Genomic DNA, 26,105 nt, shown 5'->3' with positions numbered 1-26,105 from the left:
AAAATGTAATAGCAAACTCAAGGAAGGCAAAACCAATGGTCATTTATTAATGTTCCACCTTGTAAAGCCAACATTTCCTGTGTAATTCCCTTAATCAATATCCCATGTGGTGTGTGTGGTGTGTGTGTGTGAGAGAGAGAGAGAGAGAGAGAGAGAGAGAGAGAGAGAGAGAGAGAGAGAGAGACAGAAAGATATTTGTACAATTTAAGTGTTGCAGCAATGGATAGCGTCTGCTGGACAGAGATGGAAGAGTGCCCCAAAGAGAGCAACAACTAGTCGAAACTTCAGGTCTTGGTCAAGCAGAGATGAGTAACGTTAGCAAAATGTTCAAATGTGTGTGAAATCTTATAGGACTTAACTGCTAAGGTGATCATCAGTCCCTAAGCTTATACACTACTTAACCTAAATTATCCTAAGGACAAACACACACACCCATGCCCCAGGGAGGACTCGAACCTCCGCCGGGACCAGCCGCACGTTAGCAGCAAGAGGGGAGCTTCTTTTAAGATACTTTGGAGGACTTGCGGAGGGGGGGGGGGGGGGCAAAGTATGCTGGGTGATGTGCTGTTCTAAAGCACTCTGGCAGCGGACGTCATGGTGAGTGGACGTGTTGGGTAGCTCCGCTAAGAAAGTGTGGCATGGTTGGTTGAGTTCACCTTAAGTGAGCGACGATACTAACTCTTTTATTTCAGCGTTTTAAATTAAGATGGGTATGTGAAATTTTAAAAATCTTTTTAATATTTTAAGATATCGTGTGAAGATTTGTAATGGTAAATCTCTGAGTCGTGTTGCACAAGAGCACGATGAAATGCTAAGACACAGCTGGTAAAGCTTAAGGTCAGGTGTATCTTAAATTAAGATGTGGGTGTGAGATACCATTCGTGTTTTAAAATTGAATAGAATAGCATGTGTGACTTACAGTTTCATTGTGCACGAGGGCCCAGTGGCGAGAACAAGGTGTGTGTAACGTGTTTCGATGTTTTGTGAAATTGCTATACGTTCTGGAAATTCGTGTATCGTGAAAGAAGGGAATAGTAATCACGATCCGAGATTGAATTTGAATAGTAGGCCAACACGTGTGAGACGTGAGTGGCTCGTGTTCCCGCCATCATCTATTTTACACCCTGTTTTTAACGCACTTCCACCTCACTACGTTAATTTAAATCACTACAGTCACTGAGTTGCTGCTTCGCCTGACCGTGAGCGGCTCTAGCACCGCGTATCGATATACTTACTTCCCGGTCGTCGTCTGTCGTAAGAGAGTCGAGTCGTGAGTTCGGGCTGCAGTCAGTTGGAACGCGTCTGCAGCACAGTCCGGACCTGCCAGTCGGAGTCGAGACAGCATTATACTGTATGTCTATTGAGGTACCAGTGATACACGTGAGTTGACTACTGTACCAGGTGCACCGGTATGAAATGAGCGTTTTTTTGTGAAAATGAAACACTATTTTTGAGTTGAAAAGTAAAAACATTTTATTCAAAGTACTGACCACTGCTTTCTATACGTATTGACCATCTTTCTGGCAATTTGTGGACACCACGCCAATAGAAATGTTCCTCTTTTGAAGCAAACCAATCAGACACCCAATTTTCGACTTCTTCGTAGGAATCGAAGTGTTACTCAGCCAATGCGTGTCCCATTGATGAAAACAAATGGTAGTCGGAAGGGGCCAAGTCTGCTGAATACGGCGGGTGAGGTAGCAGCTCCCAGCCAAGTGTTTTGATTGTTCCTGAAACAGTTTTGCTTTGTGTGCAGGTGCATCGTCGTGTAAAAATATTACTTTGCCCTGTCTTCTGGCCCATTCTGGTCTTTTTTCGATCAATGCATCGTTAAAATAGATCATTTGTTGTCTGTAGCGATTAGTATTCACAGTTTCGCCGGGTTTTAGAAGCTCATGATACGTCACATCTTTCGGATCCCACCAAACACAGAGCATTGTGTTCTTGCCGAATCGATCTAGTTTGCAGTCGATGTTGATGGTTGTCCCGGATTAGCTCATGATTTTTCCCTTTTAGGATTCTTAAAATAAATCAATTTTTCATCGCCAGTAACAATTCTAAGTAAAATTGATTTTCTTTCGTGTCTTTGAAGCAAAATTTGATAAATGGTTTTTCGGTTTTCCATCTGTCTTTCATTCAATTCATGTGGCACCCATTTTCCACACTTTTGGATCATTCCCATAGCTTTCGAACGGTCAGAAATTATTTTTGTGCAACATTTAGCATTGCTGTCATTTGCTTCTGACTCAAAGTATCATCTTCATCCAATATTGCTTGCAATTAGGCGTCTTCGAACATTTCTGGTGGTCTTCCACGTTCTTCATTTCTTACATCAAAATCATTATTTCTGAACCGTTGAAACCATCTTTTCCATGTTGCTTCTGATAGAGCATGATAACCATATGTCTCTACAAGCATTCAATGCGACTCTGGTACAAAATTCGACATTGTTAACACGATGAAAACATATGATGTTGTTTGTTCCACAACTTGATGTATACTAAATATCGTTGACAGATGTCATACCAACCAAACAAAAAAAACTTGAGGCTCGTTCACAACAAATGTTCCCTATCGACAGATTTGTATCTTAACGCTCATTTAATACCGGTACACCTGGTATTTGGTGCTTTTCAGGAGGACAGAGAACCATTCACCTCTAAACGTACTTGTATCTGCGTTAAGGGATAACTGACAGAGTGGACGGGGTGATCGATTGAGACAGAGCTGTAATGAGGTACGATTTAATGGTTGACTGATGCATTCTAGAGAAGGAGAAGTTGCTGCAGGTCAATTTTTTTTTCCAGTGTTCTGTCCGGATGCATCAGTCGCGTGACATAGTCTGCATTCTACTCGTATACAGCCACGTTTTCTGTATGTGGTTTAAAGCACTGTCTACTTGCGATCGTTAACGGTATACCTGTCGGTCATCAGAGGACTTCCATCTCATGTGTGATGAAACTTGAGGCATTCCTCTAAACGAACTTTGATTTATGCGGTCCCCCCTGTCGCATCTTGGGTGTAAAATCGAGAATTCAGCGTCATAACTAAGTTAGCGATAGGAGCTTGTGAGGCGCTGCAATCCCCGTGTACAGATTTGCCTGTCAGATATGCTGTTTACAGAGTTAGTGATTGTGTGAGTTGTAATTTTCACATGTCGGACGCTGCTGCTATGCGTTTATTTGTTTCCTTGCATGACATATCCCCCGCTACTAACGATCATTTTATATAGGCCTGATGCAGGCGTCGTATAATTTTTGAACCGTGATCGGGTGTGAACAGTGGACACTATACGTCTCCGGAAAGCTATATTGTGCTCGCATCACACAGAGCAAGTGTTTTACGGAAGTAGTTTGTTTTTTGTTTTACGGTTCGATAACATAGTTTTTCGTAGAGAAACCGGGAAGAAGGATGTATGTCATGCGCTTGAAATATATTTCTCACTATGGAATATTAACAACGCCACATTCCATACCAGTGGCAGGTCGGAAACGCACGCGATCTAACATTATAGCTCGTTTTAAGTGCAGAACGTTGTAGCCTCAGTAGTGCGTGTGTTTATGTTCTCTCTCTTAGCAATACCTTCCAGGTACCGATCCTAGACTACAGAACAATACTTTAGAGTTGATAGCTTGCCTGATTTACGTAAAAATGCGTCGAACTCCATACGCCTGGAGCTCCATTTCTCGTAAGAATCATTCTTTTCTTATTCTTCTTAACTGTCTGCTATAACATCACGGCACTTTGAAATCTGTTACTATACGTCAATGAGGAGTGTTAGGCTTCTTGACATGGACGCATCTCGAGAAATCTCATGCACTTGGACAGGTGAGGACTCGGTGAGCTCCATTCATTCGTGAGACGTGGAGTGTAGCGGTCTATTTCTGCTCGGATGCAGATTAAATCGGTAGCGGTGCTGTAGGGTGTGCTGGCCACGGACAGTGCGAGATGGTATTTTACCCAAAGACAGCGAGAATGCTCTGTGACTCCCATACGCATAGAGATAGATCGTAAATTAATAACTATGCTCGAAGTGTTAGAAATACGTGGAGCGCCGTCTGGTGCATTATCTGAAAACTACATTGAACAGTTAAACAGAGAACCGACTCGTGGCGAAAACATATTAGACCTTCTGGTGACAAACAGACCCGAACTATTTGAAACAGTTAACGCAGAACAGGGAATCAGCGATCATAAAGCGATTATTGCATCGGTGATTTCAGCCTTAAATAGAAATATTAAAAAAGGTAGGACGAATTTTCTGTTTAGCAAAAGTGACAAAAAGCAGATTTCAGAATACTTGGCAGCTCAACACAAAACTTTTATCTCAAGTCCAGATAGTGTTGAGGATCAGTGGACAAAGTTCAAAACCCATCGTAAAATATGCATTAGATGACCATGAGCCAAGCAAGATCGTAAGAGATGGAAAAGAGCCACAGTGGTACAACAACCGAGTTAGAAAACTGCTGCGGAAGCAAAGGGAACTTCACAGCAAAAATAAACATAGCAAAAGCCTTGAAGACAAACAAAAATTACACGAAGTGAAATGTAGTGTGAAGAGGGCTATGCGAGAGGCGTTCAACTAATTAAGTAAAGTTCTATGTACTGACTTGGCAGAAAATCGTAAGAAATTTTGGTCTTATGTCAAAACGGTAGGAGGATCAAAACAAAATGTCCAGATACTGTGTGACCAAAATGGTACTGAAACAGAGGATGACAGACTAAAGGCCGAAATACTAAATGTCTTTTTCCAAGGCGGTTTCACAGAGGCAGGCTGCACTGTAGTTCCTTCTCTAGTTTGTCACACAGATGACGAAATGGTAGATTTTGAAATAGATGACAGAGGGATAGAAAAACAATTAAAATCGCTCAAAAGAGGAAAGGCCGCTGGACCTGATGGGATACCAGTTGGATTTTACACAGAGTACGCGAAGGAACTTGCCCCCCTTCTCGCAGCGGTGTACCGTAGGTCTCTAGAAGAGCGTAGCGTTCCAAAGGATTGGAAAAGGGCACCGGTCATCCCCGTTTTCAAGAAGGGACGTCGAACAGAAGTGCAGAACTATAGAACTATACCTCTAACGTCGATCACTTGTAGAATTTTGGAACACGTATTATGTTCGAGTATAATGACTTTTCTGGAGACTACAAATCTTCTCTGTAGGAATCAGCATGGGTTTCGAAAAAGACGATCGTGTGAAACCCAGCTCGCGCTATTCGTCCACGAGACTCAGAGGGCCATAGACACGGGTTCCCAGGTAGATGCCGTGTTTCTTGACTGCCGCAAGGCGTTTGATACAGTTCCCCACAGTCGTTTAACGAACAAAGTAAGAGCATATGGACTATCAGACCAGTTGTGTGATTGGTTTGAAGAGTTCCTAGATAACAGAACGCAGCATGTCATTCTCAATGGAGAGAAGTGTTCCGAAGTAAGAGTGATTTCGGTTGTGCCGCAGGGAAGTGTCGTAGGCCATTGCTATTCACAATATACATAAATGACCTTGGGGATAACAGCGGAAGTTCACTGAGGCTTTTTGCGGATGATGCTGTAGTATATCGAGAGGTTGTAACAATGAAAAATTGTCCTGAAATGCAGGAGGATCTACAACGAATTGACGATGGTGCAGGGAATGGCAACTGAATCTCAATGTAATCAAGTGTAATGTGCTGCGAATGCATAGAAAGAAAGATCGTTTATCATGACTATGTCCAGTTGTAAGGAGGGTATGGAGTTGACTGTTTATAGCAAACGGAAGAGTATGTCAAGTCATAAGAAAGGTGGTGATATTTCTATTTCCAGAGCCATTGCCGACAGCATGGTGTATTTCCGATACTCTGCTCATTGTCGAATGCCCTTCAATTGAGACTACGATCGTAACATTTAATTGTAAGTATAATGGTAAAACGTGTATGTGACCAGTTTTCTAGAATGATTCCGTGTATCCATGGCCTGTGCTGGGAATGATTCACGTTTCCTGTTAACGGCAGGAGCCATCCAAATCAGAGGCCTGTTGGAGTGTAGTAATGTATCTGAGTTAACTTGGCCGTCGTCCAGACGTCCGAATAGCGAACTAATACTAAGTATGTGTAGGACTGCTTTCGTGATCAAATGGAAATTTGAGAAGATTGTATATGGAGGTGTGGTTGCGCTGGACCATTATTCCCTCCCATGTAAATTGTTTGATTGGCTGCTTCTGCACAATTCGCGCCTTTTATTTAGTTGAGAGAAGATCGATTGTGGTGTGTGCATCTAGCATGTGGAAGACAGGTTTACCGGTTCTCTAGACATGGGAAAGACCTTAGTTGGCTTGTAAATTATAGGGATGATTTGGAACATGTTACATTACCAACATGGAAATATCAGTTTCCTATATTTGTTTCTAGTTACCCAGTGGTTTACAGCACGCTGCATATCGGTAAAGTTTGGGGTTTGTAGAGAAATAATTTCCAGTCTATATGTTGGGAATTATGTTGCGTTAGCGATCGGTAGGATGTTGCCTAGTGCTTGATATCGAGAAGTACCGCGAAAATGGTCTAATATTATGGCGAAAATACATGTGTTCTTGTAATCTCTGAGCCTGGAGATGTGCATAGAAAAGTGAGCTAGCAAGGAAGCAGGTTCAGAGGAGAAACAGTAACGCATTTGTGCCAAGGGGATACGATCCCGAATTTGCAGAACAGTTCTGAGAGCGACTTCGGTTGGCTGAGTGTGGCCTGTCATGCGTTGGAGGGGGGGGGGGGGGGATGACGTGTGATAGTCAGCTGCGGGAAAATATCTAGTACTGTGAGGAGTATATACAGTACTGCCTTCACAGTATATGTACGAATGATGTAAAAGAGATGATTTTGTTTGGTGCAAGATATGAATTGTATGTTTACTACTTTGACATGGAATGCAGTGATATATTGCTGTGTTGGATATCAGTTTCATGCTCTAATATTCAAGCTTCTGTCCTCAGTGGGAGAGCAGTGTAACTGAGTAAGAGTCTTTCAGTATTTGTTGATATGTATGGCACTTTGCGAGGTTTAGTTGTCAGTTCAAAATGGCGATCAGTGTAAAATAGTTTTCTTTGCCGCTGAATGTCACGTCTGTAGAAAGAAAGAAAAGGCAGATGGTGCTTCCCTTGGACTGAGGAGCATTGTGACATACAGTCGGTGTGAGTGTAGGCATTAGATAATTTTTTCAGGTGTTGCACAGATATAAAAGATAATTGGACTTGTGTAAAATGTGTATATATTGCATTGTAAAGGTACTATGCTTTATGTTGTGGCATGACTAGAGAGGATGACTGTGTGTCCTATCGTGAGGGATGAATAGATTCAGCACATAGATACCAGCGAGAGATTTTGTAAGTGGGAAATTATGTGTGCTATAGATACTGAGATTCGTTCCAGAAGCACAACCATGAAGAGCATAAATTACATGTACATAGATCAGTATCAGACTGTTACGGAAATAGTAATAATATTTAATTGTAGTTAGACTGGTGAATACGTTCTTAGATTGCAATATTCTTGTGAGTCTGGTATGTATTTGATGATGTGTAGACAACTTCGCGGGTTTAATGTGAGTGCAATTTAGCGATCTGTGCAAAATAATTTTACTGCTGTAAGTCCTGTTTGCAGAAAGAAAGAAAAGATGGATGCTGCTCCGATACCGGCGGCATCAGCAATTCGGCGGGTAAATTCGACAAGAGCCAATCATAATGCTCGATTCATTCATATCCTTTGTGCTGGGATACAGGGATCTCTACATAGCGGTGGGGACGTTTGTCTGAGTTGAAAGCAGGAAGGGTAACACTTGATGGAGAGGGTACCTCGTTAGGTCCTCGAGGAAGACTGCATTCGACGTTATTCTGCGCTGTTTCAGTAAACAGATTCTGTTAGGGCAAGAATTTCCATGCATACAAGCTGAGACACCAAGAAAGCGAGTGTTAACTATTTCAAGGGCAATATACAATTTCCGTGAGGTCGACTTGGTTATTATTTTTACATAGTCATGTGACATCACTATAAGGTTGAGAATGTTGTTAAATGTGCTTGGGACGATCTCCCTGTCTGTGCTTAGACAGTGATCTATTTCTAAACAAGGAAAATGGCGTTATGATTAAGGGTGTTTCTGCAACATGCCACCTTGGAGCATCTGCACTTTGGAAATAGGTCTTCGCTCCCGTATGATCACATCATCAAAAGCACCTAGATGACCACATATTTGGAGAGGAATTTCTCAGGTGTGTCAAGTATGATGGGAATGCCGCTGCCTCATCCGTGCGGTTCCCAAACAGACGTCTGTGTGTCGTTTCACAGCTGACGGCCTCATCACTTCGCGGGGAGTGCCTAGCTGCAGCCGGGGTGGGGTCAGGACCAGGGGACAGCGACGCCCACGTGTTCCATTTGAATCGTTGGCAGATTTCTATTGCATGATCTGTAACGTCAGTATGAGGGCGCGGGCTTGACACTGTGATGCCAATAGTGCCCATCGGAAGTGTCCCATTAGAATGGCAATATAGAGAAACCGGTCAAACAGATGACATCAGGGTCGACAGGGCCCTCTAGTGCTGGTACTGGGTACTGGGTCAGTTGGAGCCTAGATTTGGTGATGGAGACACTGCCTGCAAAATAAAAACTCATGTTCAGCACAGGCAGAGTCTTTCCCCGCCATTTACCCCCACCATTTTGGGTTACATCATGCCCTGTGCATGTTAGTAAACGCCAGCCGGTGTAGCCGTGCGGTTCTAGGCGCTTCAGTCTGGAACCGCGTGACCGCTACAGTCGCAAGTTCGAATCCTGCCTCAGGCATGGATGTGTGTGATGTCCTTAGGTTAGTTAGGTTTAATTAGTTCTAAGTTCTAGGGGACTGATGACCATAGATGTTAAGTCCCATAGTGCTCAGAGCCATTTGAGCCATTTGTTAGTAAACGTTTGTGCATGTTAGTACACTTCAGTACACGTTAGTGCACGTTAGCCTGACAACATGGATTAGTAAGGGGAGGTGGCGGTCGGTTGAGGATCGTAACGGAGATTTTAACTATTTCCTTCCAAGTCCAGGTGGGCGTGGCATTGGCGAAAATTCATTCCAAGTCCACAGTAGCGCTCTCTGGTGGTGTCAACATGTACTAGGCCTCGTGGTGAACACAATGTATGCCGCCATCTTGAATAATGGTAGTCGCCTCATCAGATGACATCATAGTCGACAGTACCCTCTGCTGGTGGTAGTGTGTACTAAGTCAGTTGGAGTCCAGACCTCCTGGCAAGCACACTGGTTGGTGGTGCTGTCTATAATTGTTTAAATAAAAACTGGTACCTGATTTCGATAGTTGACAATTAGCGAGCATATTTGAAGAGTGTTTTAGATGGATTATTATTTTGACAATTTAGTAGTTATTTGGCTCTCTTGATGCAAATGTATTGCATTATTTACGAGTGGTAGACTATGCAATGCATTATTTTGACATTTTACAATTAGCAGGCACGTGTGTAGAGCATTGTAGATAAGTTATTTAGGAGTAGTTTGCAGGTCTGTATGCTGTGTAGCATGTCAGAGCCTGTGTTCTGTATCACTGTGATAAATATACTCCATTGATAATTAATTTGTTCGAAAATAAATAAAGTACACTCCTTCCTCTCTCCAGCAGCCCATTGCAGGCTGATTCCATTTCCCACGAATCCCTAGGAAGAGGTGGCGGTCGGGTGACTTATGTTAGTGGAGGTAGCCCAAGTGGCCTATCTTCCTGCGATTTTCTTTGCTTAGAAGAGATATAACCATGGTGTAATGCATTATCCTGTTGGAATTTGAGCTTACCGCCATTTTTCAGGGGGAGTGGGGCATGGTACTTTCCCACCAAAATTCAAACTTCCCACCAAAATCCGCCATTTTGAATGACGTCTTGGCCACCATCTTGGATAATGCCATGCGCTATTGCCAAGTCTATACGCCACTATTTTGGATGACGCCATTGCCGCCATCTTGCATACACCTGCCAACAATGCACAGTGGACCAGAGCAGGCTTTGTTCCAATACTTGTGTGTGGGGGGTGAGGGGGGGTCTGTGTGTGTCTGTGTGTGTGTGTGTGTGTGTGTGTGTGTGTGTGTGTGTGTGTGTTTCCACTATTTTACATGAACACCACAGAAGAGATGCAGCTGATGGTCTCTTTTTTAGGCTTTGTTGGCTGCAGGACAGGAGGAGGGGTGTTAGGGTATATATAGCAATTGAACTACTACATCTACATCTACATCTATACTCCGCGAGCCACCTTACGGTGTGTGGCGGAGGGTACTTATTGAACCACTATCTGATCCCCCCTTCCCTGTTCCATTCACGAATTGTGCGTGGGAAGAACGACTGCTTGTAAGTCTCCGTATTTGCTCTAATTTCTCGGATCTTTTCGTTGTGATCATTACGCGAGATATATGTGGGCGGTAGTAATATGTTGCCCATCTCTTCCCGGAATGTGCTCTCTCGTAATTTCGATAATAAACCTCTCCGTATTACGTAACGCCTTTCTTGAAGTGTCCGCCACTGGAGCTTGTTCAGCATCTCCGCAACGCTCTCGCGCTGACTAAATGTCCCCATGACGAATCGCGCTGCTTTTCGCTGGATCATGTCTATCTCTTCTATTAATCCAACCTGGTAAGGGTCCCATACTGATGAGCAATACTCAAGAATCGGACGAACAAGCGTTTTGTAAGCTACTTCTTTCGTCGATGAGTCACATTTTCTTAGAATTCTTCCTATGAATCTCAACCTGGCGCCTGCTTTTCCCACTATTTGTTTTATGTGATCATTCCACTTCAGATCGCTCCGGATAGTAACTCCTAAGTATTTTACGGTCGTTACCGCTTCCAATGATTTACCACCTATGGCATAATCGTACTGGAATGGATTTCTACCCCTATGTATGCGCATTATATTACATTTATCTACGTTTAGGGAAAGCTGCCAGCTGTCGCACCATGCATTAATCCTCTGCAGGTCCTCCTGGAGTACGTACGAGTCTTCTGATGTTGCTACTTTCTTGTAGACAACCGTGTCATCTGCAAATAGCCTCACGGAGCTACCGATGTTGTCAACTAAGTCATTTATGTATATTGTAAACAATAAAGGTCCTATCACGCTTCCCTGCGGTACTCCCGAAATTACCTCTACATCTGCAGATTTTGAACCGTTAAGAATGACATGTTGTGTTCTTTCTTCTAGGAAATCCTGAATCCAATCACAAACCTGGTCCGATATTCCGTAAGCTCGTATTTTTTTCACTAAACGTAAGTGCGGAACCGTATCAAATGCCTTCCTGAAGTCCAGGAATGCGGCATCAATCTGCTCGCCAGTGTCTACGGCACTGTGAATTTCTTGGGCAAATAGGGCGAGCTGAGTTTCACATGATCTCTGTTTGCGGAATCCATGTTGGTTATGATGAAGGAGATTTGTATTATCTAAGAACGTCATAATACGAGAACACAAAACATGTTCCATTATTCTACAACAGATTGACGTAAGCGAAATAGGCCTATAATTATTCGCATCTGATTTATGACCCTTCTTGAAAATGGGAACGACCTGCGCTTTCTTCCAGTCGCTAGGTACTTTACGTTCTTCCAGCGATCTACGATAAATTGCTGATAGAAAGGGGGCAAGTTCTTTAGCATAATCACTGTAGAATCTTAAGGGTATCTCGTCTGGTCCGGATGCTTTTCCGCTACTAAGTGATAGCAGTTGTTTTTCAATTCCGATATCGTTTATTTCAATATTTTCCATTTTGGCGTCCGTGCGACGGCTGAAGTCAGGGACCGTGTTACGATTTTCCGCAGTGAAACAGTTTCGGAACACTGAATTCAGTATTTCTGCCTTTCTTCGGTCGTCCTCTGTTTCGGTGCCATCGTGGTCAACGAGTGACTGAATAGGGGATTTAGATCCGCTTACCGATTTTACATATGACCAAAACTTTTTAGGGTTCTTGTTTAGATTGTTTGCCAATGTTTTATGTTCGAATTCGTTGAATGCTTCTCTCATTGCTCTCTTTACGCTCTTTTTCGCTTCGTTCAGCTTTTCCTTATCAGCTATGATTCGACTACTCTTAAACCTATGATGAAGCTTTCTTTGTTTCCGTAGTACCTTTCGTACATGATTGTTATACCACGGTGGATCTTTCCCCTCGCTTTGGACCTTAGTCGGTACGAACTTATCTAAGGCGTACTGGACGATGTTTCTGAATTTTTTCCATTTTTGTTCCACATCCTCTTCCTCAGAAATGAACGTTTGATGGTGGTCACTCAGATATTCTGCGATTTGTGCCCTATCACTCTTGTTAAGCAAATATATTTTCCTTCCTTTCTTGGCATTTCTTATTACACTTGTAGTCATTGATGCAACCACTGACTTATGATCACTGATACCCTCTTCTACATTCACGGAGTCGAAAAGTTCCGGTCTATTTGTTGCTATGAGGTCTAAAACGTTAGCTTCACGAGTTGGTTCTCTAACTATCTGCTCGAAGTAATTCTCGGACAAGGCAGTCAGGATAATGTCACAAGAGTCTCTGTCCCTCGCTCCAGTTCTGATTGTGTGACTATCCCATTCTATACCTGGTAGATTGAAGTCTCCCCCTATTACAATAGTATGATCACGAAACTTCTTCACGACGTTCTGCAGGTTCTCTCTGAGGCGCTCAACTACTACGGTTGCTGATGCAGGTGGTCTATAGAAGCATCCGACTATCATATCTGACCCACCTTTGATACTTAACTTAACCCAGATTATTTCACATTCGCATTCGCTAATAACTTCACTGGATATTGTTGAATTCTTTACTGCTATAAATACTCCTCCACCATTGGCGTTTATCCTATCCTTGCGGTATATATTCCATTCTGTGTCTAGGATTTCGTTACTGTTCACTTCCGGTTTTAACCAACTTTCCGTTCCTAATACTATATGCGCACTATTTCCTTCAATAAGAGATACTAATTCAGGAACCTTGCCCTGGATACTCCTGCAGTTTACCAATATTACGTTAACTTTTCCTGTTTTTGGTCTCTGAGGACGGACGTTCTTTATCAACGATAATAATGTCCTCTCTGGTAAGCCGTCAGGTATTTTATCGTTTCGCCCAAGGGGGGGTCCCTCTAACCTAAAAAACCCCCGTGTGCACGCCACACGTACTCTGCTACCCTAGTAGCTGCTTCCGGTGTGTAGTGCACGCCTGACCTGTCTAGGGGGGCCCTACAGTTCTCCACCCAATAACGGAGGTCGATGAATTTGCAACCATTATAGTCGCAGAGTCGTCTGAGCCTCTGGTTTAGACCCTCCACACGGCTCAAAAACCAGAGGACCGCGATCGACTCTGGGCACTATGCTGCAGATATTAAGCTCAGCTTGCACTCCGCGTGCGATGCTGGTTGTCTTCACCAAATCAGCCAGCCGCCGGAAGGAACCAAGGATGGCCTCAGAACCCAAGCGGCAGGCGTCATTCGTTCCGACATGTGCTACTATCTGCAGCCGGTCACACCCAGTGCGTTCAATAGCTGCCGGAAGGGCCTCCTCCACATTACGGACGAGACCCCCCGGCAAGCACACCGAGTGCACACTGGCATTCTTCCCCGACCTACCCGCTATTTTCCTGAGGGGCTCCATAACCCGCCTAACGTTGGAGCTCCCTATAACTAATAGGCCCGCCCTCTGTGACTGTCGGGACCTTGCCGGAGAATCGGCCACTGGCCCAACAGGCGAGGCATCCTGTGGTGGCTCGGAAACGATGTCATCACCACTAGGAAGCACCCCGTACCTGTTGGAAAGGGGTAAGGCAGCTGCCACGCGGCCAGATCCCACCTTTGCCTTTCGGCCAGGCACGCGCGAGCCCACCACTGTCCGCCATTCACCCTGGAGTGATGGCTGACCGGTAAGATGCTCACTGCCGGAAGACGCAGCGACATCAGGGGTTCCATGTGATTCCAAGGCCACCGAAGTAGGCATAGGTCTCACCACAGTTGCCCCAACGCCACTACGAGCCGACGCCTGCGCCTCGAGCTCGATGAGCCTAACAGACAAAGCCTCCACCTGCCCCCGAAGAGTGGCCAATTCTCCTTGCGTCCGCTCACTACTATCATCTTGTGGTTTCTTTTCTATTTATTTGTTAAAACTATCGTCATTGCATGCACCATTGCCCCATTTTAATATTTTGCCGTGACTGGTTTGTAAGAGGGGAAGGGGATGGGCCATAATGCACAAATGACCTAGTGCAGCGACCTTGGAAATTTTGATTGGATATTTTATTTTAACACTAGGTAATGATTGGCAAGAGTACAGACCCACTAATATTATTCAGCTAATTCCACCAGCTTGGATTTCGACTGGGTAGGGGGAGGGGGAGGGGAGGGAGTGTAGGTTTTTAGTTCCCCAATAACTCTGTTGGGTTAGTTCCCCCATCTATAATTTTGATTGGTTGTTTCATTTTTAATACTACACTGTGATTGGCTGACAGCAATTGGTGGGTAGTGGGAGTAGGGAGGAGAGTGGGAAAGAGGTCCTGATTATAACAGGTAAGGATGATGACATAACTGATAAGACTGATGACGTCATTTATAAGAGTGACTAAGTCACTCGTAAGCCTAGACCCTCAAGATGCAGATGTAAATGACAAGGAGAATTTTCCAGATTTGTCATGACACACCAACTTACAGAGACACTCACTTGAAATTTTCAACTGTTTCTTTCACTTGCAGGAGGCTATCGCTTATTACCATATTTTATTAATCAAGTCTGAAAATCTATGTAATAAAAAGTGTGTTACATACAACAGCATGCACTAGTATAGAGACCTAGCTGTAAGAATAGTTGTGAATATCTATATCATTAGGTAAATTATGATCATAACTGGACGACACTTAAGTCATATTATTAATTTCGTCATTAATGTGGAAAGCGGAAGTGCTGCCTCAGTTCTGAGTCCATAATTACAAACAGGTGGAAGATGCCCTACTTGTTCTGTCAGAAAAACATGTTGTGTCAGGAAAAAATAATTTTATTATTAAGCCCATCTGATCCTACGGTTAACCACACTCTGCCGATATGTCTGAGGACAACAGGCGATTAATTGAACTTAAATTCTCACCTATGTTGACTACCCTGATATAAAAACTGTGTCATATCATTATTAATTACCAATATTTACAGATGTTTTCGATGAACGATATGTCACTGCACAGAATACTCTCAGCTGAGCAATAAACATTAAATATTTATTCTCTCATTGTGTTCCACTACAGGTGTAATATCCTCCAATTAATAAACAGTATTTTATTACATTTTTAAAAACTAAGGGAGGAACATACTGCTATATGTTACCTTTGTAATCAGTCAATAAATCCAAGTATATTAGGTGAAAGACTGAAATATGCAGTAGTATCATTGATTTATAAAACTGAAGATAAGAAGTAATGCCTTATTATAAATCCAACTACGTCTTCGTTGGCTCCCAAATATTTTTGAGATGTTAACTTCTGACATATAAGTTTACCTCCATTTTAACAAAAATCTTTTTGCAATAGTTTAACTTGACTTTTACAAAAGATCCTCTACAAAAAAAGCAATGTATGCAGTCACAAACACATATCTGCTACAACTAAACAGTTTCCAGGTTACATTTTCTCTGTTCTTGCCAACGCCTTAGATTAAACGGATCATAAAATTCTGCAAGGTAAATTAATTGGTCTAGCGTGAAATGCAATCCACTTGCATTTTTTGTGTCTTATGTTGGCAACAGACAATGGAAGGTTACGTTAACAAATGATACCACCACAATATAACAAAATTATGAGTGGTAACTTGAAATATGGTGTCCTGCAAAATTTGCACTTATAGCAGAACTTTTGTTGACCTTCATTTAATGTTTCAACATGAACGTTGTAGCACTCTTCAAGATATGTACTCTGATGAACGACCCAAACACAGCCACTCGAGAGACGACCAGGATAATAATGGAAAATGTTTGGAACTGATTTACAGCAAACAACTTAAAATTTGACCTAGCAGAAACTGGTGTTTTGCGGTTACACTCAAATGGAAACGACTTGCAATTGCCCGAAGAAAAGGCTAATGGTAATATACAGGATGAGGTGTTCAGGTGTATACTAGAGTGAATCGCTCTTTCATACTTGCCTTGCACATACTATTGGTGCCCCCCTTTCCGTATTTTCACTCAGTACTGTCCTGTCGTATAATCTTCTGGAGCAATGCATCTGAATTAAAAAAGCCTTCTGCTACATAAACGAACAGTAAAACAATTACCTATAGTTGATAAGGGAGCATCTCGCAGAACCGTCATCAGTGACCACGGGATTCTTAGACACACGCACCAAAACGTTTGCTCACTAATGGCATGTTCAGTTAACGATAAAAGTTAAACCCAGATGAACGTTGAAATTCACAGTCGCAGTACCTCAAGCAAAGAAAATTTTCGTATAGACCGCGCAGTTTTGTTTTCTTTGGCAAAAGTCAATAACAGGAAAACTTGTTTATTTATTTAATCTGATCAGGTGCAGGCGTACAAGCCCTCTCCTGCATCGAACATTTGCAGTATACATTTCACGCTTTAGTTACTTATTAAATGACAGTAACTGTAATGTGGGAAGTATTTGTAATGTGGTTCAGTGCTGACAAGGAATTAACGACGATAATTCTAGCTCCACTGATACTAATAACATTAATAATAACGTTAGTGGCAGATATTTGAGGCAGACAAATGTAGGTAGACCGAACCGAGTAAGAGCTTTGAGCAAAGGAAGCGGCTACTCGGGTAGCAGAGTACTTGTGGCGTGCACATGGGTTTTTTTTAGGCTAGGCAGTAGTGCGAGGTGCCCTGATGAACACTCACCAGTAGACGTGGAGGCAGAGAAATCGGGACGCGCTCAGTGTAAAGACACTTCAGATATCAAGATATTTGCAGTAAATTTCCAGAGTGTTCGGAATAAAGTTCCCGAGTTTACTGCCCTCCAGGAAGCGTGTGGCGCGCAAATTATTCTCTGGACTAAGACCTGGCTGAACCCTGAGATTGGATGTCCTGAAATATTTAGTGAGGGTTGGAACGTGTATCGGAAAGACAGATTAGACACCGTAGGAGGTGGTGTCTTCATTGCAGTTGACAAAAATATTGTGTCTACTGAGGTCGAAGTAGAGCGTGATTGTGAAGTTATCTGCACACGTTTAACAGGGCTAGAGGAAATAAAGTTAATTGTTGGGTGTTATTACAGGCCACCAGGTTCCACCGTGACAGCTCTAGAATCATTCAAAGGCAGTCTACATTCTGTATCGCAGAAGTACCCGGATCATGCTATATTAGTAGGAGGCGACTTCAACCTACCTAGTATAGACTGGGATGTCTATGGATTCATTACAGGTGGTACAGACAATCCGTCGTGTGAATTACTTTTGAACAGATTATCCAAAAACTGTCTTAAGCAGCTAAATCGACAGCCAACGCGCAATGGAAACATTTTAGATCTGGTAGCCACGAACAGACCAGACCTCATCGACGGTGTCAGTGTTGACAGGGATTAGTGATCATTATGTTGTCATTAAGACTATGGTTACGAAAGTTAAAAAGTCGGTCAAGAAGGCTAGGAGAGTATTCTTACTAGAAGGAGCAGATAAGCAGTTGTTAGCATCCCACTTAGTAAATGAATGGACTTCATTTACTTCCGGTACGATGGACGTGGAAGAATTATGGGCAAATTTTAAACACATTGTAAGTCACGCATTGGACAAGTATGTGCCGAAAAAGTGGGTTACGGACGGAAAAGACCCACCGTGGTTTAACAGCGCAATTCGGAGAATGCTCAGGAAGCAAAGACAGTTGCACTCGCGGTACAAGAAAGATCGGGAGAATGAGGACAGGCAAAAGTTAGTAGAGATTCGTGCTGCTGTAAAAAGAGCGAAGCGCGAAGCATTCAACCACTACCACCGTCATACCTTAGCAAAAGATCTTGCTGAAAGCCCTAGGAAATTCTGGTCTTAGGTAAAATCGGTAAGCGGGTCGAAGGCTTCTATCAAGTCGCTCACTGATCAGTCTGGCCTGGCAACGGAAGACAGCAAAACGAAAGCTGAAATTTTAAATTTAGCATTTGAGAAATCTTTCACGCAGGAGGATCGTACAAACATACCGCCGTTTGAGTCTCGTACAGATTCCCGTATGGAGGACATAGTGATAGACATCCCTGGGGTTGTGAAGCAGCTGAATGGGATGAAAATAAATAAATCGCCAGGTCCTGATGCGATTCCAGTTCGGTTTTAAGAGAGTACTCTACTGCATTGCCTCCTTACTTAGCTTGCATTTACCGTGAATCTCTTGCCCAACGTAAAGTCCCGAGCGACTGGAAAAAAGCGCAGGTGACGCCTGTTTATAAGAAGGGTAGAAGGACGGATCCTCAAAATTACAGACCAATATCCTTAACATCGGTTTGTTGCAGGATTCTCGAACACATTCTCACTTCGAATATAATGAATTTCCTTGAGACAGAGAAGTTTCTGTCCATGCATTAGCACGGCTTTAGAAAGCATCGCTCCTGCGAAACGCAACTCGCCCTTTTTTCCACATGATATCTTGGGAACCATGGATGAAGGGTATCAGACGGATGCCATATTCCTTGACTTCCGGACAGCGTTTGACTCGGTGCCCCACTGCAGACTCCTAACTAAGGTACGAGCATATGGGATTGGTTCCCAAATATGTGAGTGGCTCGGAGACTTCTTAAGTAATAGAACCCAGTACGTTGTCCTCGATGGTGAGTGTTCATCGGAGGTGACGGTATCATCTGGAGTGCCCCAGGGAATTGTGGTAGGTCCGCTGTTGTTTTCTATCTACATAAATGATCTTTTGGATAGGGTGGATAGCAATGTGCGGCTGTTTGCTGATGATACTGTCGTGTACGGGAAGGTGTCGTCGTTGAGTGACTGTAGGAGGATACGAGATGACTTGGACAGGATTTGTAAGTGGTGTAAAGAATGGCAGCTAACAATCAATATAGATACATGTAAATTAATGCAGATGAATAGGAAAGAGAATCCCGTAATGTTTTAATACTCCATTAGTAATGTAGCGCTTGACACAGTCACGTCGATTAAATATTTGGGCGTAACACAGCAGAGCGATATGAAGTGGGACAAGCATGTAATGGCAGTTGTGAGGAAGGCGGATAGTCGTGTTCGGTTCATTGGTAGAATTTTGGGAAGATGTGGTTCATCTGTAAAGGAGACCGCCTATAAAACATTAATACGACCTATTCTTGAGTACTGCTCGAGCGTTTGGGATCGCTATCAGGTCGGATTGAGGGAGGACACAGAAGCAATTCAGAGGCGGGCTGCTAGATTTGTTACTGGTAGGTTTGATCATCACGCGAGTGTTACGAAAATGCTTCAGGAACTCGGGTGGGAGTCTCTAGAGGAAAGGAGCGGTTCAAATGGTTCAAATGGCTCTGAGCACTATGGGACTTAACATCTTAGGTCATCAGTCCCCTAGACATAGAACTACTTAAACCTAACTAACCTAAGGACATCACACACATCCATGCCCGAGGCAGGATTCGAACCTGCGACCGTAGCGGTCGCGCGGTGCCAGACTGAAGCGCCTTTAACCGCGTGGCCACAACGGCTGGCGAAAGGAGGGGTTCTTTTCGTGAATCGCTACTGAGGAAATTTAGAGAACCAGCATTTGTCGCTGACTACAGTACAATTTTACTTCCGCCAACTTACATTTCGCGGAAAGACCACAAAGATAAGAGAGACTAGGGCTCGTACAGAGGCATATAAGCAGCCATTTTTCCCTCGTTGTGTTTGGGAGTGGAACAGAGAGAGAAGATGCTAGTTGTGGTACGTGGTACCCTTCGCCACACACCGTATGGTGGATTGCAGAGTATGTATGTAGATGTAGATGTAGAAATTAGGAAGATGTGGTTGGAAAGACCGATACTAAGTTATTATACAGTAGCGAGTGTGCACAGGAACAAACGCAGAAATTATTGTTGCTAGAGCACATACGTCGTAAACTGTCTTTTGAAGCTGGAGCCATTACACGGTTCCCTGATATAACAAGGGAGGTCATTCCAGAGCCAACGCAAAACTACTGGAAAGGACTCTGAGAAAGCAGCTAAGCGATGCAGTGGGAAACTGTTTACTCCTGATTGTTTTATTTATATATATTATTATATATATATTTTGCAGGACACCAAAAACAGCAATCGTCTATTGTCCCTGCCACCATTATCTTTATTCCTATTTTTTTGTTGTTGTATTCATTTCTTTGTGTCTATACGTTGTTTCACAGTCTTATTCATGTATCATCTTTATTTCTATCACATTACATTTCTTTTTAACTGAGAATGCTCATATTTTATTTCATTATGGAGCACTCTAAATGTCAAAAACCGGCTTCTGAAATTAAGCAAAATTCACAACTCTTGCTCCTTATTCATATAACACTTGATCTGCATACTGTTACTGACATAAAGAGTGAAAGCTACTAGGCTGTAATTCCCTACTATGTACCAAGCTTAGCTGCTGATAAGTCAATATGTTTAACTTACCATAGTCACGTTCCATTATTATTTCTTCAAGATTAGCTGCTAGTTTTGCTACATGATCATCTCGGAACATTTGTCCTGAAATTAGAGAAATTTCCCCTGAAATTAAACTGCAGTATCATACAAGATATTTTATGAGTTAAAAAATATATGGTATTCTCTGAAACTGGATTATTACTCAGTACTTAGTACATAAAAGTTTGAAAACGATATGCATATTGGTTTTCAACAAGTTACATAATGTAAACTCTTAATCATCTTTATATATCTTTAAGCTTTTGTTTTAATTTTTCCTCCCTGTGTGTGTGTGAAACACATGTGGCTTCTATATCTTCATCAGCTGCAAAGAGAAAAAAGGATTCTTCCGATTTCTTGTCCAGGCGCAGTTTTTTATCGGTATGTCACATTTTCTGAGTCTTATTTTACTTATGGAAAACAGGGTACAGTTTTGATTTTTTTCCTATGTTTTTGCTATTGACCTAAATTACTTAATATGTGGATCTAATTTTGTTGTGAGTGTTCACTGTGCGGTGAATTATGTAAATCTAAGATTTAACGAGTTTATTGTATGAAAGAATTTCATTTGAAGCGAAGTCAGGAATTTATGTGGAAATAGCAGCTTTGGGAACAACTCTTCGCGAAGTAGCATATCTGCCATCTTACTTCCATCTGAGTTCTCTCCCAGTCCTGTAATCTCCCTTGTACTGCTCCTCCACGCACACTTGGGTTACAGAAGTCTTGGGCTGCTCCTAAGTGTCTGAACTCCTTTTGCCTGGCGTACTGCAGTAACTCGACATGGCGTGGACTCAACAAGTCGTTGGACAATTCCTGGAGAAGTACTGAGCCATGGTGCCTCTACAGCCGTCCATACTTCCGAAGTTGTTGCCGGTGCAGGATTTTGTGCACAAGCAGACCTCTCGATTATCTCCCATAAACGTTCGATGGGATTCATGTCGGGCGACCTTGGTGGCCAGATAATTCACTGAAACTGTCCAGAATGTTCTTCAGACCAATTGCGAACAATTGTAGCGTCATGACGTGGGCACATTGTCATACATAAATATTCCGTTATTGTCTGGAAACATAAAGTCCACGAATGGCTGCAAAAGTTCTCCAAGCAGCCGGACATAACCAGGTCCCAGACATTCCATGTAAACACAGCCGACACCATTATCGAACTACCACCAACTTGCACAGTGCTTCGTCGACAACTTGGATACATGGCTTCGAGAGGTTTGCACCACATTCTGACCCTACCATCAGGTCCAATCAAATGAAATGGGGACTCATCTCATCAGCCCATGGTTCATCATTCGTCCAGGGTCCAGTCGATATGGTCACCAGCCCAGGAGAGGTGCTGCAGGCGGCGTCGTGCAGTTAGTAAATACACTAGCATCGATCGACTGCCGGCCGCTGTGACCGACAGGTTCTAGGCGCTTCAGTCCGGAACCGCGCTGCTGCTAAGGTCGCAGGTTCGAATCCAGCAGTGGGCATGGATGTGTGACGTCCTTAGGTTAGTTAGGTTTAAGTAGTTGTAAGTCTAGGGGACTTATGACCTCAGATGTTAAGTCCCATAGTGCTTAGAGCCATTTGAATAATTTTTTTCGGTCAACTGCTGCCGTGGCCCGTAAACATCAAATTTCGCCGCACTATCCTAATGAATGCGTTCGTCGTACGTTCGGCACTGATTTCTGCCGTTACTTCACGTAATGTTGCTTGCCTGTTAACGACAATTCTACGCAAACGCCGCTGCTCTTGGTCGTTACGTGAAGACCGCCAAGCACTGTGTAATCTATGGTGAGAAGTAATGCCTGAAATGTGGTTTTCTGGGCACACACTTGACACTGTGGATATCGGAACACTGAATTCCCTAACGATTTCCGAAATGGACGTCCTTTGAGTCTAGCTCCAACTACCGTTTCCCGCGTTCAAAGTATGTTAATTTCCGTCGTGTGATTATAATGAAGTCGGAAACCTTTTCACATGAAACTCCAGAGTAGTATTAGATCCACTAATGAATTGCCCTTTTGTACCTTGTGCACTCGATACCACCGCCATCTGTATACATGCATATCGCATCCCCCCACTTTTGCCACGCCACTGTACTCCTTCCACCTTTCTGCTTCCCCTTCTTTGCTTAGGACTGGTTTCCTACGTGAGCTCTCCTGATATTCATACAGATCCTTCTCTTTTCTCCAAATGTTTCTTTAAGTATCCCGTAGGCAGTATCTATCTTTCCTTTGGTGACATTTGCTTTTAAATCCTTACATTTGTCCTGTAGCCATTCCAACTTAGCCGTTTTGCTCTTCCTATCAGTCTCATTGTTAGACGTTTCTATTCCCTTTCACCTGCTTGATTAGCTGCATTTTTATATTTTCTCCTTCCATAAGTTAAATATTTCTTGTGTTATCGAAGGATTTCTACTAGGCCTTGTCTTTTTACCTATTCGATCCACTGCTGCCTTAACTAATTTGTTTGTTAGAGCTACCTATTCTTCTTCTGTTGTATTACATTTCGCTGTTCTAGTCAACCATTGCCTAATGCTCCCTCTGAAACTCTCAACAATCTCTAGTTCTTTCAACCTATCCCGGTCCCATTTCCTTAATTTCCTACCTTTTTGCAATTCCTTCATTTTTAATCTGAAGCTCGTAACCAAAAAATTGCAGTCGAAGTTTACATCCACCCTTTGAAATGTCTTACAATTTAAAATCTGGTTCTGAAATCTCTGTCTAACCATTATACAGTCAGCAACAGTACCAGTGGGTGGAGATCTCTCCGGAATAGCACGTTGCAAGGCATCCAAGATATGCGCAATCATCTTCATGTCTGGGGAGTTTGGTGGCCAACGGAAGTGTTTCAACTCAGAAGAGTGATTTGGAGCCACTTTGTAGTAATTCCGGACGTGTGGGGTGTCCCATTGTACTGCTGGAATTGCCCAAGTCCGTCGGAATGTACAATGGACATAAATGGATGCAGATGATCAGACAGGATGCTTTGGAACGTGTCACCTGTCAGTGTCGTATTTAGACGTATCAGGTTTCCATATCACTCCAAATGCACACGTCCCACACCATTACGGCGCCTCCACCAGTGGTCCTCATATACGTGCACGTTCATACACTCGATACAATTTGAAACGAGACTCGTCCGACCAGGCAACATGTTTCCACTCATCAAAAGTCCAGTGTCGGTGTTGACGGGCCCAGACGAGACGCAAAGCTTTGTGTCGTGTAGTAATCAAGGGTAGACGATGGGACCTTCGGCTCGGAAAGCTCATATCGAAGACGTTTAGTTGAATGGTTCGCAGGCTGACATTAGTTGATGGCCCAGCATTGAAATCTGCATCAATTTGCGGAAGGGGCCGCACTTCTGTCACGTTGAACGAATCTCTTCAGTCGTCTTTCTTGCAAGATCTTTTTAAGGCCACAGCAATGTCGAAGACTTGATGTTTTACTGGATTACTGACATTGGTGGTACACTCGTGAAAAGGTCGAAAGCGAAAATCCCCACTTCATCGCTACCTCGGAGATACTGTGTCCTACCGCTCGTGTGCTGACTATAACACCACTTTCAAACTCACTTAAATCTTGATAACCTGCCATTCTCCGTGTTTACATATCTCTGTATTTGAATACGCATGCCTATACTAGTTTCTTTGGCGCTTCAGTGTAACTTAAAAATAATGTTACTGCTTGTCCTTTAATTTCTGGATGTGTTACGCAAAGTCTATTGAAGACTGAAGAAATTATTTCGCAAACTGACACTCTTATTTAAACAACAGAAAAATTTCGTTTCAGAGCTAGTAATTTCCCGAAACATTTTTGGAGGTTACAGCCTCTAATTTACGATAAATGCAGATAACATGTACTCCAGTTGAAGATAAAATTCACTTATGCTACAGCCAGAAAGACACAAACGCCTTTTTACTACGAAATTTGTTACGTACAGTACTTGCAACTTCCGTAAATTTACGAAAGTATGCGTTCATCCACGTTGTTATACAATAAAACTCGAGGAGAATGATTCTTTGAGCGAGGATATCTCAGATAAAAATTCATTGCAACTGATGCTGTGCTACAAAATACTGTTTTTGCGGCGCACAACTTAAGAAAATACCCAATGTTTCTCGACACATTTTATTCGGACACATAGGAAGCAGCGGATGTCGGATGATATACGTAAATGTTAGTAAACATTTTTCAGATATCTGTGTGTAAATGGTACTGACACGTCCAACAGTCAGGTACGACTATTGCTAATAAGGATCTATGTAACATGTTTGCAACATATAAGTGATTAACATTCGCACTAGTATACTCTATAATACCAAAAGTGATGATACACTAAAATTCATTAGTCTATAATATCAAATGCAATGATACAGTAAAAGTCATTACTCAAAGCACTTATTAAAAGACGAAGTCAGCACGAAATTAATTTCCTGATCCGTGAAACGTTAGTAGAAATGCCGAAAACAAATACTAACCTGGTTTTTCGGTTCTTAGACGATAGATTGTAACTTCAGAATCAGATCCTAAAAAAAAGGGAAGCAAATAGATGAGAAAATTGAACATGTATTTCATTGTTTGCCATTATATCGGTATTCATTACTATGCCCAGACAAAAACGTAAATTTTTTACCTGTAATGGAATCTGGAGCACTGTGGTCAGTAGTTGCGATTACTGCCACAAAGATACAGATGAGCAAAATAACGCTTCTGCGAAACATTATGCAAAGACAAAGGTGTCGGCCCAACAAAAGATCTATTCCATCAAAATATCTTCATGACATTTGCACTCTGTCGAAAAACCTGTAAATTCATATAAAATTCATATTTATTCAAATATAGTTACAAAACTATTTTATGCTCAACAAAGTGTACAAAAAATTATCTTCAACATAGCTCGGGCTGTGTTATTTGATAAGCTTTATATTACTCCGTTCTGCCCAATACATACTGAATAACTCAACAACGCTATTTACCTTAAATACTTCCGAAGTCATTTAAGATTCCGTAATTCTGTTTACATCTGATCAGTTTGCAGAAAGTAAGCAGGAAAGGAAATGTAGTCTTTTGTCGTACGTATGTTAATTGCCACAGTATCAACTTCGCTTTTTCAAATGAAACTGTAGTTCGTGGCAGTAGGAGATGATGTTTCGCGCAAAGGAAAAGATAGCTGGGGGAGGGGGGGGGGTGTCTTGTCGACAGCAGCGGCCAAAGCGAGCAGCGGAAACATCGCCAGGGGCCGGATGAGCGTTGGTGTGGGGGCGGAGGGCCAGCGGGCAGTTCCCAGCAGTCCCAGGAACAGCAGGGCTCTGCGTTGTTTATCAAACAGTTTTACGTGAAGTATTCGGTAAAATATTTTCGATTCTGACATGTTAGCTTCATTGTGAACTGCCCATCTTATCATTAATGGCTATAATTACTGTGATAGTTCCTAATTAAGTAACACGCAGCATGAAATTCGCAATGAAAAATAGCAGACACCGTGAGACTGCGTTCGTTGCACATCGGTTCATACATTGCTGAGTATGAAA

At 42.7% G+C, this 26,105-nt stretch overlaps 1 protein-coding gene across 2 annotated transcripts in view; it reads right to left on the bottom strand.

Annotated features, from left to right (window-relative positions):
* Positions 1 to 26,105, bottom strand: part of LOC124803052 — a 594,138-nt gene that overhangs the window by 506,509 nt on the left and 61,524 nt on the right. For both annotated transcript variants that reach the window (XM_047264177.1, XM_047264178.1), the window contains exons 2-4: positions 25,208 to 25,377; positions 25,053 to 25,100; positions 20,570 to 20,644 (exon numbers count right to left, since the gene is read on the bottom strand). In XM_047264177.1, the coding sequence (XP_047120133.1) occupies positions 20,570 to 20,644; positions 25,053 to 25,100; positions 25,208 to 25,295 (211 nt within the window). In that variant the 5' untranslated portion in view covers positions 25,296 to 25,377. The remainder of the gene's footprint in view (positions 1 to 20,569; positions 20,645 to 25,052; positions 25,101 to 25,207; positions 25,378 to 26,105) is intronic.

The sequence above is a fragment of the Schistocerca piceifrons genome, chromosome 6 (assembly GCF_021461385.2).
Source record: "Schistocerca piceifrons isolate TAMUIC-IGC-003096 chromosome 6, iqSchPice1.1, whole genome shotgun sequence".
NCBI classification, from domain to species: domain Eukaryota; kingdom Metazoa; phylum Arthropoda; class Insecta; order Orthoptera; family Acrididae; genus Schistocerca; species Schistocerca piceifrons.
Note: the sequence above shows the minus strand (reverse complement) of the source record. Positions and strands in the feature narration are given on the sequence as shown.